This window comes from Panthera onca, chromosome C1, assembly GCF_046562875.1.
Source record: "Panthera onca isolate mPanOnc1 chromosome C1, mPanOnc1 haplotype 2, whole genome shotgun sequence".
NCBI lineage: Eukaryota > Metazoa > Chordata > Mammalia > Carnivora > Felidae > Panthera > Panthera onca.
Window position 1 is genome coordinate 209,159,325 of NC_138346.1, and position 13,621 is coordinate 209,172,945.

General features: G+C 56.5%; 1 protein-coding gene across 1 annotated transcript in view; it reads right to left on the bottom strand.

The window, feature by feature from the left end:
- Window positions 1-2,156: 2,156 nt before the first annotated feature.
- PADI3 (peptidyl arginine deiminase 3) overlaps window positions 2,157-13,621 on the bottom strand; it is a 31,834-nt gene continuing 20,369 nt past the window's right edge. The window contains exons 10-16 of the mRNA XM_060626117.2: window positions 13,142-13,249; window positions 11,858-12,009; window positions 10,175-10,319; window positions 9,973-10,075; window positions 7,477-7,556; window positions 5,285-5,410; window positions 2,157-3,567 (exon numbers count right to left, since the gene is read on the bottom strand). Of these exons, the coding sequence (XP_060482100.2) occupies window positions 3,334-3,567; window positions 5,285-5,410; window positions 7,477-7,556; window positions 9,973-10,075; window positions 10,175-10,319; window positions 11,858-12,009; window positions 13,142-13,249 (948 nt within the window). The 3' untranslated portion in view covers window positions 2,157-3,333. The remainder of the gene's footprint in view (window positions 3,568-5,284; window positions 5,411-7,476; window positions 7,557-9,972; window positions 10,076-10,174; window positions 10,320-11,857; window positions 12,010-13,141; window positions 13,250-13,621) is intronic.

Below are 13,621 nucleotides of genomic sequence, written 5' to 3' on the forward strand. Positions count from 1 at the left end.
CCTGAAAAGGGTCTGTTGTACCACAGCAGGCATTATTTATTGAGCACTTACTATGTGCCAGGAGGTGTGCTGCCGAGCGTCTTACTGAAACCACGTGTGAACTCTCTGAGGCGGGCACAATCATGACCCCCATTTTACAGAGAAGAAAACAGACTCCGAGAGGTTCAGAGCCGAGAAGTGCCAAGTTCAGCGTCGGATCGTCCGACTCCGAGGCACTTGGCCTTTCCGCTGCCCCACGCTGCTTCGCCCGAGGGCTGGGGTGCGTGGGCAGAGCGTCTGGACACACTCTTCCCCCATCCTGTCTACCCCCAGGTCTAGACCCTGGGGTGGGGGGAGGGGCAGTGTGCTTTGAGATGGGCGCCGTAGGGCTCTGGGAAAATGGGCCTCGTCCCCACTCACCCCACTCCATACCCTTACCCCGTCCTGGTCTTCTTTTGGTCCTGCTATGCCACAGACGCTCCCCTCCCTTCCCTACCTCCGGGCTTCGTCCTGTCCTCACGCCCGGAAGCTTGTTCCCTCGCTGGCCAATCCGTGACATTCTTCAGCCTCAGCCCAAATAGCTCCTCTGCTGGGAGGAGTCTGTCACCTTGCAAAAGCAGCCCCCGCCTCGCTTCTCTGCTCCTCATGCTCCGCTGCATGGCACTCGCCATCATTTCTAGTGATCTCTGTCTCCTTACTTGCTGCCTCCCTAGATGTGAACTCCCGAGGTTGGAGATTTTGCCTGGCAAACAGTAGATCCTCCCTGAATAGATTTTGAGTGAAGGGATGAGGGATACAGAAGGGTGCTGGGAAGACTTTTGCTGGGGTATAAATAACTGACCCAACCTAGCAGCCTTCAGCCTGCCTTAGAGCACCCAACCTGACCTTCCCAGGGTCAAGGCTAACCTCTGTGTCGGAGAAAACATAGCGTGTTCTGGGGGAAATGGCCCGGGGGCCCCATCCTCCTGGGGGTTTCCAGGCCCTGGAAGGGAACACGCAGTGCAACACAGGCAGCTGTCTGGGGCGGGAGGCGGGGGCTGGTCCTCAGGCTGGATGAAGCAACCCCTGGTGCTCTTAGGAACCACCAGCCTGAACGCAGGGGATCCCGGGTCTCAGCCTAGTACCCCCAATGGTCCAGGACTGAGCACCAGCCCTGAAGGGAGGGTCCACAGGTAACATCTTTCTCCTGCTGACCCCGTGACTCTTATGGAGCAGCCGAGCTGGATTTCAGAGGGGACATGTGTGGCCCAGCTCACGGAGTCCAGAAAGCCCAGTTGGGGAGGGGGGTGGTGGCTAGCTGGCCGTGGTAGGCATTAGAATCATGCCTCCACCCCCCAAAGATGTCCACATCCAGGACTTTGTCTTGTGTCCAACCTGAGGGCATCTGGCAATGGGCGGGGGGGGGGGGGGGTGATGAGAAAAGCCTGCTTGCAAACTCACCCCAGTTCTCCCAATTCTAAGCACTTGCCTTCTAGAAAAGCCACATTCCCCACCTTTCACAAAACAGGATTTTCTCAGCAGAATCTGTGCCAGCTTCCCTTGGAGGTGGGCTTATTCTGATAAAAATCTGGCCACACAGGGGCATTGGGAGTCTGTTCAAGAGATTCTAAGTAAATCGTGGCGAGGAGGGGGCTTGGAGGGGGAGGCTGAGCACCTTCTCTAACCACCCAGAAGCAACCCAGCCCTGGGGCCAGCGTGGGTGTGTTTCTGTTCTGCACCTTGGTGGGGGGGGGGGGGTGGTTGGAAGGGTGCTGAGCAGAGGGAGTGATTTCCTGGGGCTCCAGAACAAGTCCACCTGGCCTTTTGTGGGGCAGGAAGGACGCTCTGGTAAGGGCACACACCTTGGCTTCCCCCATTGCCACACTCACAATGCAACCTTCCGGCCACAGCCCAGACCCTTGCCCTGCCGCACTCGCTTGGCCCCGGCAGCCTAGCACTTGACCCCTGGGCTTGCATGTATGTGGCTGGATCACTGCCCGTGGCAGCCCTAACTCATCCTGTGGCCAAGACGGAGCAAACTCACCGACTTACCAAACTTTGGGCCTGGCAGCGCCAAATTCTGCAGGGGCCAGGCAAGCAAACGCTTCGGCTGCAAGCAACTTCTCTGTTCTTACCGACAGGTTCTAATCCCAAAGAAGGACCCAAATTGGACTCAAACCATTCGTGTTGCTGCAGATTTATTAGCCACTGGTAGAAACCCAGCTGGGCCCATATGGGACACATGCGTAACTGGCACACATCTGGAGAAAACCTCCCACCCCTCGCCCCTCCCCTCGCACTCAGAGCCGTTCATTCCCAGAGTGTCCCGCTGTGAGCTATGTTAGTGGATCTGCCCCTTTGGGCTCCCTCTCCTGAGGCACAGCAGGACATGGAAACGTTGGCCAGAGGGCAACAGAAAGCCTAGGACCTATTCTACCAGGGGCTCCCCTCCTGCAGAACAAGGTGCAGGGCCAAGGAAGCAGCCTATGCACCGTGGAGGACATGTCTCACCCTTGCACATGCAGGCTTCCCCATCTCCGGGAATTCCCAACATACTTTCTCTTTTAAAATGTATTTCTAAGTAATCTTTACACCCTATGTGGGGCTCAAACCCACAACCCCGGCACACTCCACCGACTGAGCCAGCCAAGTGCCCCCAACTCATACTATCACCTCCAAGAAATTCCAGGAGGTTTTTGCACAAAGCCAGATTTCTGGATTCAGATGATGGGGCAATGATAAGGCTAAGGGCCAACATTCATTCCTTCAAGACACATCTGGAAAGGACCAACTATGTGAAAGCTCATGCTGGGCACTGCGTGGGGTGTAGAGTTCAACATCTGGTCAGAAGCTTGGCAGGTAGATGGATGATCCCACCTTGATCCAAATGCCCCACCTCCTTCCCTCTGGGGGAAGCTATGGGTAGACTCTCTCCTGCGTGGAGGGATCTAACGTTAGGGCTGCTCCCCTGCAGGGTGAGAGGCAATCACACCAAAGCAGAAGTGTGGGTCCTTCCTCCATTAGGACACGCAGGCCAAGATGGCAGATGAGATGCATGGATGTTTCTAGACCCCAAAGTGCATGAGATCTCAAACAGAGGATTTGGGGGTGAGAAGGGGTAAGTTTGGAGGAGTCCCCATGGGTCTTGTTGATCCACATGAGAGGCTTTCAAGAAATGAGGACTTTCTTCTTGAGAGGCCAACAAGAATCAAGCCTGAAAACCAAATGGGTTGCAACACTTCTAGAGAAAAGGCTTCCGAGAGAGACAGTCACCCTCGGCGTGCTATCTGGAACCTTGGGGTCTCTTGGCGCTTATTGTTCAGGGCCCCCCGATGTCCCACCCCAGGGGGAGACGACAATGGGGGGGGGATGGGCTCAGGGCACCATGTTCCACCACTTGAAGGAGAAGGGCTGCCGGCGCACGTTGGTGCCGCAGTGCACCTCCCCGTGCAGCATGTGGTACGGGGTGAAGTCGTCGATGAAGGTGCAGTGGAGGCCCAACGGCTCCAGCAGGGACCGCACCTTCTCCTCCAGGCAGCAGCGGCCGTTGATGATGGGCCCGAAGGGCTTGGGGATGCCCAGGTGCTTCCCCAGCACCAACATGTTCACCTGCGAAGAATAGGGGTCCCGGGTCAGGGGCGACACTTCCTCATCGGCTCCATGTCAACACCTGCACCATACCTGGCCGGACCTGCGTCTGTCTTCCAGGCGACCCTGAAAACAGCTCCTCACTCTTGCACGCAGGGGAGAAGCACCGCGGTGGGGGAGAACTCTGGCCAGCTGTGCATTGCCAAGGGAGCAACCGCTGAGCTCCCAGGGACAGCTTATTTCAATCCCAGCGACCGCCCTCCTCACTGGTGGATCGTGGCCGCGGCCATGTTTGTGCCGCAGAAGCCCAGCTTCCTACGTTGGAGCTGATTGGACCAGGGCAGACATCTGACCCACGCTGGACCAATCAGATTCTCTCTCTCTCTCGTGTTTGAAGATGACCCGAGTGGGCCGGCTGGGTAGATCTCTGCCTACCTCTGTATCTCTGTGTATGTTTATATTCCTCCCCAGGAACAGAGAAGCAAAGGAAGCCAAGCTGGGGCAAGGGAAGGGGGAGGGAGCGGATGATGGAGACGCAGAGATGAGAGATGGTCCCAGGCCCTCCTGAAGCCGCCACTGCAGCCATCCCTGCCCTCAGCTTTCATGGCATCCTTGCATTAGACCTCCTGCTCTGGCCGAAGCCGGCTCCCGTGGCCCCGTGTCTTGCAAGCACCAGAGGCACTTGCATAATTGCAAGCCTGCCTTAAACATGAAAGGAGGGAAAACTGAGTTTTGCAAATGGGGAAATCGAGGAGGGCGAAAGGTCAGCCAGAAAGGGGAAGGGAGATGGGGGAGATGAAGCAAGGGTGGTGTGGACAGGACCCCAGCGAGGCCCTGATGATGAGTGAGCTGAGTTCCTCTGTGGGGGGGGGGGGGGGGTGGAGGTGGATGGGGGCTGGAGGAGGGGAGTGACAGGAGGGGAGGGGAGGGGAGCTGGGTCATCTACAGCCACGCTACTCAAAGTGTGGTCCCCGGAGAGCAGCCTGAGCGCCACCTGGGTGCTGGTTAGAGGAGCAGCAGTGTCTCAGGCCCTGCCTTGGACCTGCTCAATCAGGACACATGGGGTGGGGCCCCAGCAGTCTACCTAGTCCAGAGGCAAAGCCCTCAGGACTCAACGGAAGACCACTGCTTCCACGAAGCCTTCTTGGATTGCCAGTCCTACCTCTCAGGCTGGAAGTGCTTTGTCCCACCTCTCAACTGCCACTTGGTTTTATTATACAAAAGACATCATTGGGGTATGCCCTAAGAGAGGTGGAGAGAGTTTCTCTCTCACTAGATCAGACTCCCTCCTTGAAAGCAGCAAGCAGACTTAATCGTTTCTGTGTCTCTAACAGTGTACCCTAAATATATGGGGGATGGGGGTACAGCTGCGGGCTCAGAGAGAGAACACAAGGGACATCTGAGCTTTCAGCTGACCTGCACTGCGGGGCACACACGACCTCATGCGATCATTGGTTCACTCCACAAATATCATGTAGGTCCCTGGGGGAAGTGAAGGGCCCTTCCCTGATGGCCCCTGAACGAAGGGCTTCGCCAATGAACATTCCATAGTGGCCAGGACAGTCAGCCAACTAGAGCCCTCCTGGGGCCCATCATGGGACCCCTGATTCTCTCTGCCACCCCCATCAGTCACCGTAATCCCAAACACGGCAGCAACCAAATGTCTTGCCCCTCTGGGGAGCAGAAGCGTGGAGCTTAATCTGATGAAACAGATTTAAGTCATGAACAGGGGCCTCACCAAGTCAGGGAAGAAGGCCACTGCCTTTCTCCTCTCAATCTTGAAGAGCTGAGGGATGTCGATGATGTCCTGCTCAGTCAGGCCCAGCTCCCGCTTCAGTACCTCCCGGTTCCAGTCGACGCAGCTCTAAGGGGGGTGGGTAGAGTTGGAGAGACCTTGCCAGCGTGCGTCGGGGGGAACCCAAGAGGTCATGTCTGGTTAAGGAGACAGGCTTCCCAGTTGCCCGTAGAGCAGCTCTCCACACAAAACGTACCTGTCCTTGGGTCCCACCCCTCACAGGCCCAGCCGACTCGCTGGGCCAGCTCCAGAGTTTTCCAGAGCGTTCCATCTTTGGCCCTCTTCCCTTCTCTAGATCTTTCACGCTTTAGGGGCTCTCCTTCAACCTCATGCTTGAAAATACCATCTAGACACAGACAACTCCCAAATGTCTGTGTCCCAGCCACTCTCTAGAGCTCTCTAGAGTTCTCTTTCCGGAACTCAGATTTACACATACAACCACCACTTGGCATCTTCGCCTGGATGTCTAATTGGCACATCAGATAGAACGCGTCCAAAGACAAACTCTTCATTTCTACTCCCCCCTCCAGGCGCCGCCCCCCCCCCCCCCCGGGGTCCTTCAGCTCTGTCATTGCAGCCAGCTGCTTGTGCCAGAAGCCATGCTGTCGTGCCAGTGACTCCTTTCCCCTTCCTTCACACCCATTTTCAACAGGTGCCACGGGCTCCACCTCTAGAATCTGTCCCCACTGTGACCTCTTCACATCCCCTCCACTGCATCCACCTGGTGACAGCCACCCCAACCACTGCCTGGCTTCCTAATTGGTCTCCTTGCTGCATCTGCTTTGGGGCCGCGTGGCAACCATCATAATGACCTCCAGCTGCGTTAGTAGACTTGACCAAGGGCCTTGCTGCCCCTCTGAAACCCTTCCTTTGTTCCCGCCCGAGGCCACACCTCCCTCCAGTTGCTAACAGCCAATGGCGAGTACAACAAGGACACTAAGGCAAACTATTTCTGGGAGACAGGGGACTCCTCTGCTGGCCAACAGCAGCTTGGGGAAACCTCCACGGCTTTGCTAAACTTGTCTGAGACTGCACGGCAGTACAGGATGCCCCCCTCGGCCTTCCTCCCCTCTGCACCACCCCCCCCCCCCCACTCAGGGTCTGCTCTCCCAGGTCCCTCCAGCTCCCTTCCCCTTTCTCGGGGACAGGCACTGTCCCTAAAAGGATCTCTGCATGTTGAACCCCGTCTTGGCATTTGCTTCTTAGAAGAGAGTGCGTGGGTATTCTGTTTGTCCTTCCGGAACCCCTATGTACCCTTCTCCCCTGCTCTGTGCCTTGGGAGGCTGGTCCTTGGCAATCAGGGGCTCCCATGCCCTCTGGCTTCTGGTCGGATTCAGCCAATGGGGCACTGACAGGAGGTGGGGGTGATAGAGTGCAGTTGGGATATTTGCTCCTGCACCTACCTCACTGCCAGGTCACTGCAGGCTGGCCAGGACGGTCACAGCTCCTGTCTCACAGCCCTCTTTTCATGGTGACCCATCCCATCCCAGTTCCAGTACCCCCCCCCCAACTAATTCCTTCAGGTCTAGGTGTCACCACAGCTCCCCTCCCCTTAGCCTGGGGACACTGCACAGTCCCTTACTGACTTCCTCCAATCCTGCCTGTGCCTTTGTAAATATTCCCTTGGTAAAGCTGTTCCACCGTTATCCAGCTTGAAGCATTTCCTGCTGGGATCTGATGTCACCCCACCCACCCCTGCTATGAAATATTGCTATATTGTCAACACAACAGCAGAGAGATTCTTTCAAAGCATAAATCAGATCGGGTCCCTCCTCTGCCCAAATCCCCTGGCGGCCTCATATCTCTGAGCCATAGCCAAAGTCCTTGTGGTCCCCTCCATCACTTGATGACCCAGCCTCCCCTCACTCCACAACCCCCTGGCTTGTCCCCAGACAGTCCATGCCCCTGCATTCTACATCAAGGCCATCGTGTGGGCTGTTCCCTCTGCCTGAATGCACGTCCTTCCCACATGCACACAGCTTACCCTTCATTTCTCCAGGGGCAGAGGAGGGATTGGAGCCCCTCTGTCTGGGCCAGTTCCAGCCTGGGCTTTCACAGACCCCGAGCCTCAGACTCTGTCCCCGTTGCTGTCCCCAGCCACGCCCACCTTCCGCTCACAGCCCTTGGCCCTGTACCTGCACAAACTTGTTGTAGCTGATGAGGTTTGCATTGGAGAGGACCTGGTTGATGGAGACGGTGTTGATCTGCTTGTCACCTGTGAGGGAGAGACCGACACTAGACGAGGGGCAGGAACAGTGCCAGCGGTGAGGGTCACCTGCTCTGGGAGGCAGCCGGGCAGAGGCCAAGTTCACAGCTACTGGTCTTGTGAGACCAGCTCTCTGGTCTTTCTGGACACTGGGTAGGCACCACCCAGCAGAGCTCAGCCTGGCCACTGTGCGAGCCTGGGCGTGGGAGGGGTGGGAGGGACAGGCGACCACAGCACCGTGCACTTTAGACCTTTCTTTGAGGGCACGGGAAGTGGTGATGACTTTTACTGGAAATGCCCACCTGTTCCAGGGCACTGGGTGGCGACTCCTTTCACCAAGGGGCGGTAGTGGGGCCGGTCACCCACCTGCCCATCAGTGCCAGCCCCGATGGACACCACTGGACCCTGTCCCTGCCCTCCACAAGGCGACCGCCTGGCAAAGGGGCTTCCCAGAGGCCCAGCTTGGGGTCAGCCAGCTGGGGTCCGGTCCCAGCTCCGTCGCGTTCTTGCTGAGCCTCCTGGGCCAGTGACTTCCCCGACTTCCCCATGTTCTTGGGTATGTAGCGGGAGGGGACAGTAATCTGTGAGGTCAGCAGGGGAAAGGGCATGGAGTGTGGCCTGGGGCGTGGGACACGGGGGGGTGACTGACGAGCTGTGCTGGGCCTCCACGGCCACTGCTCCACAGGATGGGGCAGCACGGTGGCTGCGGGTGGCCTGACGGCTGTGAACGCCCGCAGTCTCCTTCCTAGCTGGGCGGCTGGAGTAACCACTCGGCCCGTTCCTGGGTCTCGTTCACGGTCAGTGTGGTCCTTCCAGGAAAGATAAACATGGTCTTGCCTCCACCTGGTACATAACACCTGGATTTGAGGCTTTTTAAGGTTTGGGCTCAGAGGCATTAACCATGGTCCCTATGGGAACAACGGGGCGGGGAAGACTATTTCTTTCGTCTCACGGCTGGGGCTCCGGGGTGGTGGCGGGAAGGGGATGAGGATCTTAAAATGCAAAGAAACGGACTGGAAAGTTCTACCTGAGCGCTTCTGAGTTCTGCAGAAGCTTTTCTCTTGGAGGTAGGTTTGGCCCAGGATATCATTTACCACCTACGAGGCCAAGAAAATCTATGATCCACCCCTGCCCCCCAGCCAAAGGTTTTTGCCCCGAGACCCCCAGGGACCCTGTCAGAGAGGAAGGCCCCTCTAGGAGCCACGCGGTCTTGGTGGGGAAAGGAATTTGAGCCAAAAAGCTTGCCCATCCACTGTGGCCCACGCCAGCAAGCTCTCTCAGAGCTCCTTCTAAGCAAAATGCAAATGCGGGGCCCTTTGCTCAAAGAGCAGAGGAAAAAAAGTATCACCAAAAGTACTAAAATATAACTTTGGCTTTCCTCCGCGGTCTCCCTCCTGCCCTAGCAGGTGGGGTGTTTTTTTTTTGTTGTTTTGTTTTTATCTTTATTTACTTTTGAGAGAGAGACAGAATATGAGCAGGGGAGGAGCAGAGAGGGAGACACAGAATCCGAAGCGGGCTCCAGGCTCCGAGCTGTCAGCACAGAGCCCATCGCGGGGCTCGAACCCACGAACCGCGAGATCGTGACCCAAGCTGAAGTCGGACGCTCCACCGACGGAGCCACCCAGGCGCCCTGCGTGTCGGTTTTTTACTTGCTATCGGATGTGGCGCTCCCTCGGCTATGGGACGCCTGCGTGGTGGGCACGGACCCTCGCGGCAGCACTGGGAGCCCCACCTGGAACTTCACACGTGCTGCCACACATCCCAGCCTGTGAGCCACAGACGGAGCCAGACAGCTTCCCTTCCCACAGGCCCACCATCCCGAGCCATGGCCAACAGGTGCTCTCCAAGGGCCAGGGCAGCCTCTGCGTGGTGGACAGGAGGCTCACCCTTCCAAGCTGCCCACCACATCCCCTGTGGCACTGCTAGTCCAGGACAGGGACAGTTAATGCCAGCACCCCCCTCCCAGATGCCAAGGGGCATGTGCATCCAGGCCTGCCCACTCCCAGGCTCCTGCTGCAGCCATCAGTGGGCAGGGGCAGGGAGGGGGAGGCCCGGTAGGCCGGGGCTCCGGGGAGCGAAGGTGGGTACAGAGGGATCTCATCCCTGGGAGGCAGCAGGAGGATTCACACACAAGGCACAGATTATTAAGAATTTCAAGAGAGTGAGAGCAGAGCATTAAACCTTCTGCGGGGAGGGCCCTGTCCGGTGACACTGGTCACGCACCCATGAAGCTGGCCACATCTCCGCCCCAGCCCCGGGCAGTGGGGGCTGGTGGGGCAAGGCGCGCAGTGGCAGTGAGGCTCTTGAGGTTTAGGGGACAGCCCTGCTCTAGAATTTTCCATCCCTCTCTCAAGCCCGATGACGTGTCCTGCTTTAGGTGAGGGGGCAGGAAGGCTGGGCTGAGGGACACGGCCCTGGTGCTTACCGACAACCCCTTTGAACAGGAGGGCCCTGCCGTGGCCCCACTTCTGCTTCTCCTGGAAGAGCTTGAAGCAGGCGCCAGGACTGGCCAGGAGCATCCGGAAGCCCTGTGTGGAGAGGGCAGACGCGCCTGAGCTCCCCTGGCCTCCTGGAGCTCATCCTTTGACTCAGACACCCGGGGACAGGCCGGTAACCCCGCTCCTTACCTTCCCGTCGGGGGCAGGGACAAAGCTCAGAAACTCATCCACGTGGCCCACGGCCAACCAGTCCACAAAGAGCTCCACTGGGGGCTGCACCCTCTGCGCGTGGAGGAAGTCCCTCACCACCTGCGTGACCCGGCGGCCACTGGACCTGCGGCCCGAGGGGTTAAAAAGAGTTGTTTCACTTTAAAAAGTCTATGCAGGAATGGAATGAAAGAGTTCAAGGTTTCTGCAATATCTGAGTTTTTAAAATTGTATTTATTTTGAGAGAGAGAGAGAGAGAGAGAGAGAGTGCAGGGGAGGGGCGGAGAGAGAGAGAGAGAGTCCCGAGCAGACCACGCTGCCGACACAGAGCCCGACGCGGGGGCTCGAACTCATGAACTGTATGATCATGACCTGAGCCGGAGCCAAGAGCCGGACGTTTAGCCAACTGAGCCACCCAGGTGGCCCGCAAGGTCTGATTGTTGTTTTAAACAAAAAGACACGTACCGTTTTGTAAGCAGGAAAGACAACAAGCACGTATTCTTTCAATTCTGCTCGGGGTGAGCTCTTGTGCAGGGGCAGGACAGCTCGGTCCCAGTCACCCGGCGGGTGACCCACCAGGTCTTGCCATCCAGGCACACGCTCCGAGCCGCCCTCAGACCCACGCTCACGTTCTCCAAGAGCCTGATACCCAACCCTACCCCGTGCCCTCTGGCCAGGCGGCTCTTCTTTGAGTTTAACTTGGGTCTCTCTTGCTGGGGCCTCACCTTCCTGCACATCAGTGGGAAGAAAGGTGGACAAGGTCACCCCAAGAGGCCTCACAGCCCCAGCCTCTTATGCTCACGAACGTAAACCCCGTTCTTCGTTTGTCCTTCTGCAGAAGTATCTACTGGCATGGCCCAAACTTCCTCTTTCTGTGGGATCCCGTGCTGAGGACAGTTAGTCCCCTCCAAAGCCTCTTGCTTCACCTGTTATTTGACCTCAAGTCTGTCCTAACTGCTTCGTTGAATTTGGTTGGCCCGATGTCTTGGTCAATGCCGCAGCCAATAACCATTACCACATCATTCCTTTTCTTTCACATCCGTATCTCTGTCACATGTGGAACAACAAATAATCTGTTATTCTGTGTGTGTGTGTGTGTGTGTGTGTGTGTGGTATGACATCTCGTTTTCTTTTCTTGCTTTTTTTTTTTTGGACATCTCGTTTTCCATGTCCTATTCCTTCCTTCTCCTGTTCTCAGGAAAATACCTGATAGTAGTCATTTACATCATAGTATGAACAAGCTCTTGAAATAGAATTTCCCCAGGACTGTTGAGACTTGAGGCTTCTTCTTCCATAACTATTAATTAATAGATTGTATTAGCAGTATCGTCTATTTTCAGAATCAGAAGACCTAAGTTACGTCCTAACTGTGCATTCTGTGTGGCCTGTACCAGGTCATTCACCCTCTCTGGGCTCACTTATGAAATGAAAAGGCTGGACTGAATGGTCTCTTCGGTCTACGCCCAGTTTGGCCTTTTCAAACTCCCCAGGGTGAAGCGTGGACAGTGTCTGGTGAACAGCCTGCTGAGCCACCATCCCCACATCTAGAACTAGAATTTTATCTTTCCATTCTGGTTCTCTCCCAGGAACAGAATGGTCCCTCACCACCCCAGCCACCGTCGCCGCCCTCCGCCCCAGGAACACCTCTCCCTGCTCCTCTCTCACCCAGGCAGGTTGCCCCCGATGAGGATCCGCCCCAGGGGGTACTCTTTCCCATTGGCCACCACTGGGGGGCTGACCTCCAGGTTCCCGAAGGAGTCCAGGCCACTCACAGAGCTGTCTTGTGGTTCCCGTGTCACATAGCCGAAATCTGGACCCTGGCGAGGGGAACGGAGTCAGGCCAGCGGTGGGGGTCACCAGAAAGAGCTTGAACCACCTTGCTGGGCTCTGAGCTCCTTGAGGATGGGGCAGGAAGTGGCTGCCCGTTCTTCAGATGGAAATACTGAGTCTAAGACTCAGTCTGACCTATTCAATATATTTTTTTAATGTTTTTATTTATTTTTGAGAGCTAGAGAGACAGAGCATGAGCTGGGGAGGGACAGAGGGAGAGGGAGACACAGAATCGGAAGCAGGCTCCAGGCTCTGAGCTGTCAGCACGGAGCCCAAAACGGGGCTTGAACTCACGAACTGCGAGATCATGACCTGGGCCGAAGTCGGACGCTCAACCGACAGAGCCACCCAGGCGCCCCCTGAGCTGTTCAATATTTCACACACGCGCAGGGTCCTATGTTGGGAAACCTGTGAGGCCAGGGCTATAAGATCATTTTTGTTGGGGCGCCTGGGTGGCGCAGTCGGTTAAGCGTCCGACTTCAGCCAGGTCACGATCTCGCGGTTCGTGAGTTTGAGCCCCGCGTCAGGCTCTGGGCCGATGGCTCGGAGCCTGGAGCCTGTTTCCGATTCTGTGTCTCCCTCTCTCTCTGCCCCTCCCCCGTTCATGCTCTGTCTCTCTCTGTCCCAAAAATAAATAAATTAAAAAAAAAAAAAAAAAAAAAAAAAGATCATTTTTGCTGATGAAGAAACTGAGACTCAGCACGGGGAGGTGACTCATGAAAAGTCACATGCATATGAGTAACCGAGCCGGGTTGTTCTGATTGTAGAGCCTGTGTTCTTAACAACGGCACTGCCCGCCCCCCACCCCCTTACCTAGGGCCACCGGATTTAGGAAATAAAAATACGGGATGCCCAGTTACATTTGAATTTCCGATAAACAAATACACTTTTAGTATAACTAGGTCCCGTGCGATGCTTGGTACAAAAGGTTACTCGTTGCTTATCTGAAATTCAAATGTAACTGGGCATCTCTCGTATTTTTTTCTGGTCACTCCTGTCCCTAAAGAACGTGGTTCCCAGTGCAGCCCCCTAGACCCTACGCCCTACACCCCAGTGTGGCTCTTGGGTAATGTCCCTCAGCCCTCAGAGCCGGGCAGCAGCCTGCGGCCTGACACTCACCAGGATCCTTTTGTAAGGGAAGTCCTGTAGTTCTCCATTCCTGGGGGAGTCAAAGACCACCGGGAAGGTCTTGTGTGGCGCCTCAACATAGCCCAGTTCCATCTCGTCCTGCGAACGAGAGAGACGCCATGTGGACAATCCGCGCTCGTTTGGCACCGAGAACCTTGGAGAAGACTGTTCGTGTGGGTCCTTCGTCTCAGGCCTGCCTTGCCCTTCGGGGTGAGGAGGGTAGGGGTGTATGATGCCTGCTGGCTGGAGGAGGGGCTGGAGGCTCAGAGAGGGCACGCTTTTGCTCCGGTCACACAGCAAGACAGGAGGGAATGAATGAGAAGGTGGATGTGACCCTGGGGGTGTCCCTGTGCCAGATCGGGGCAGAGTGGACACAGAGAGGAGCTCAGGGTGGCCCGACTTGGACAAATAAGTCACTGGACATCAGCCAGCACCTCTGGCCTCCACATGTAGTCGTGAAGGAAGGGCTGG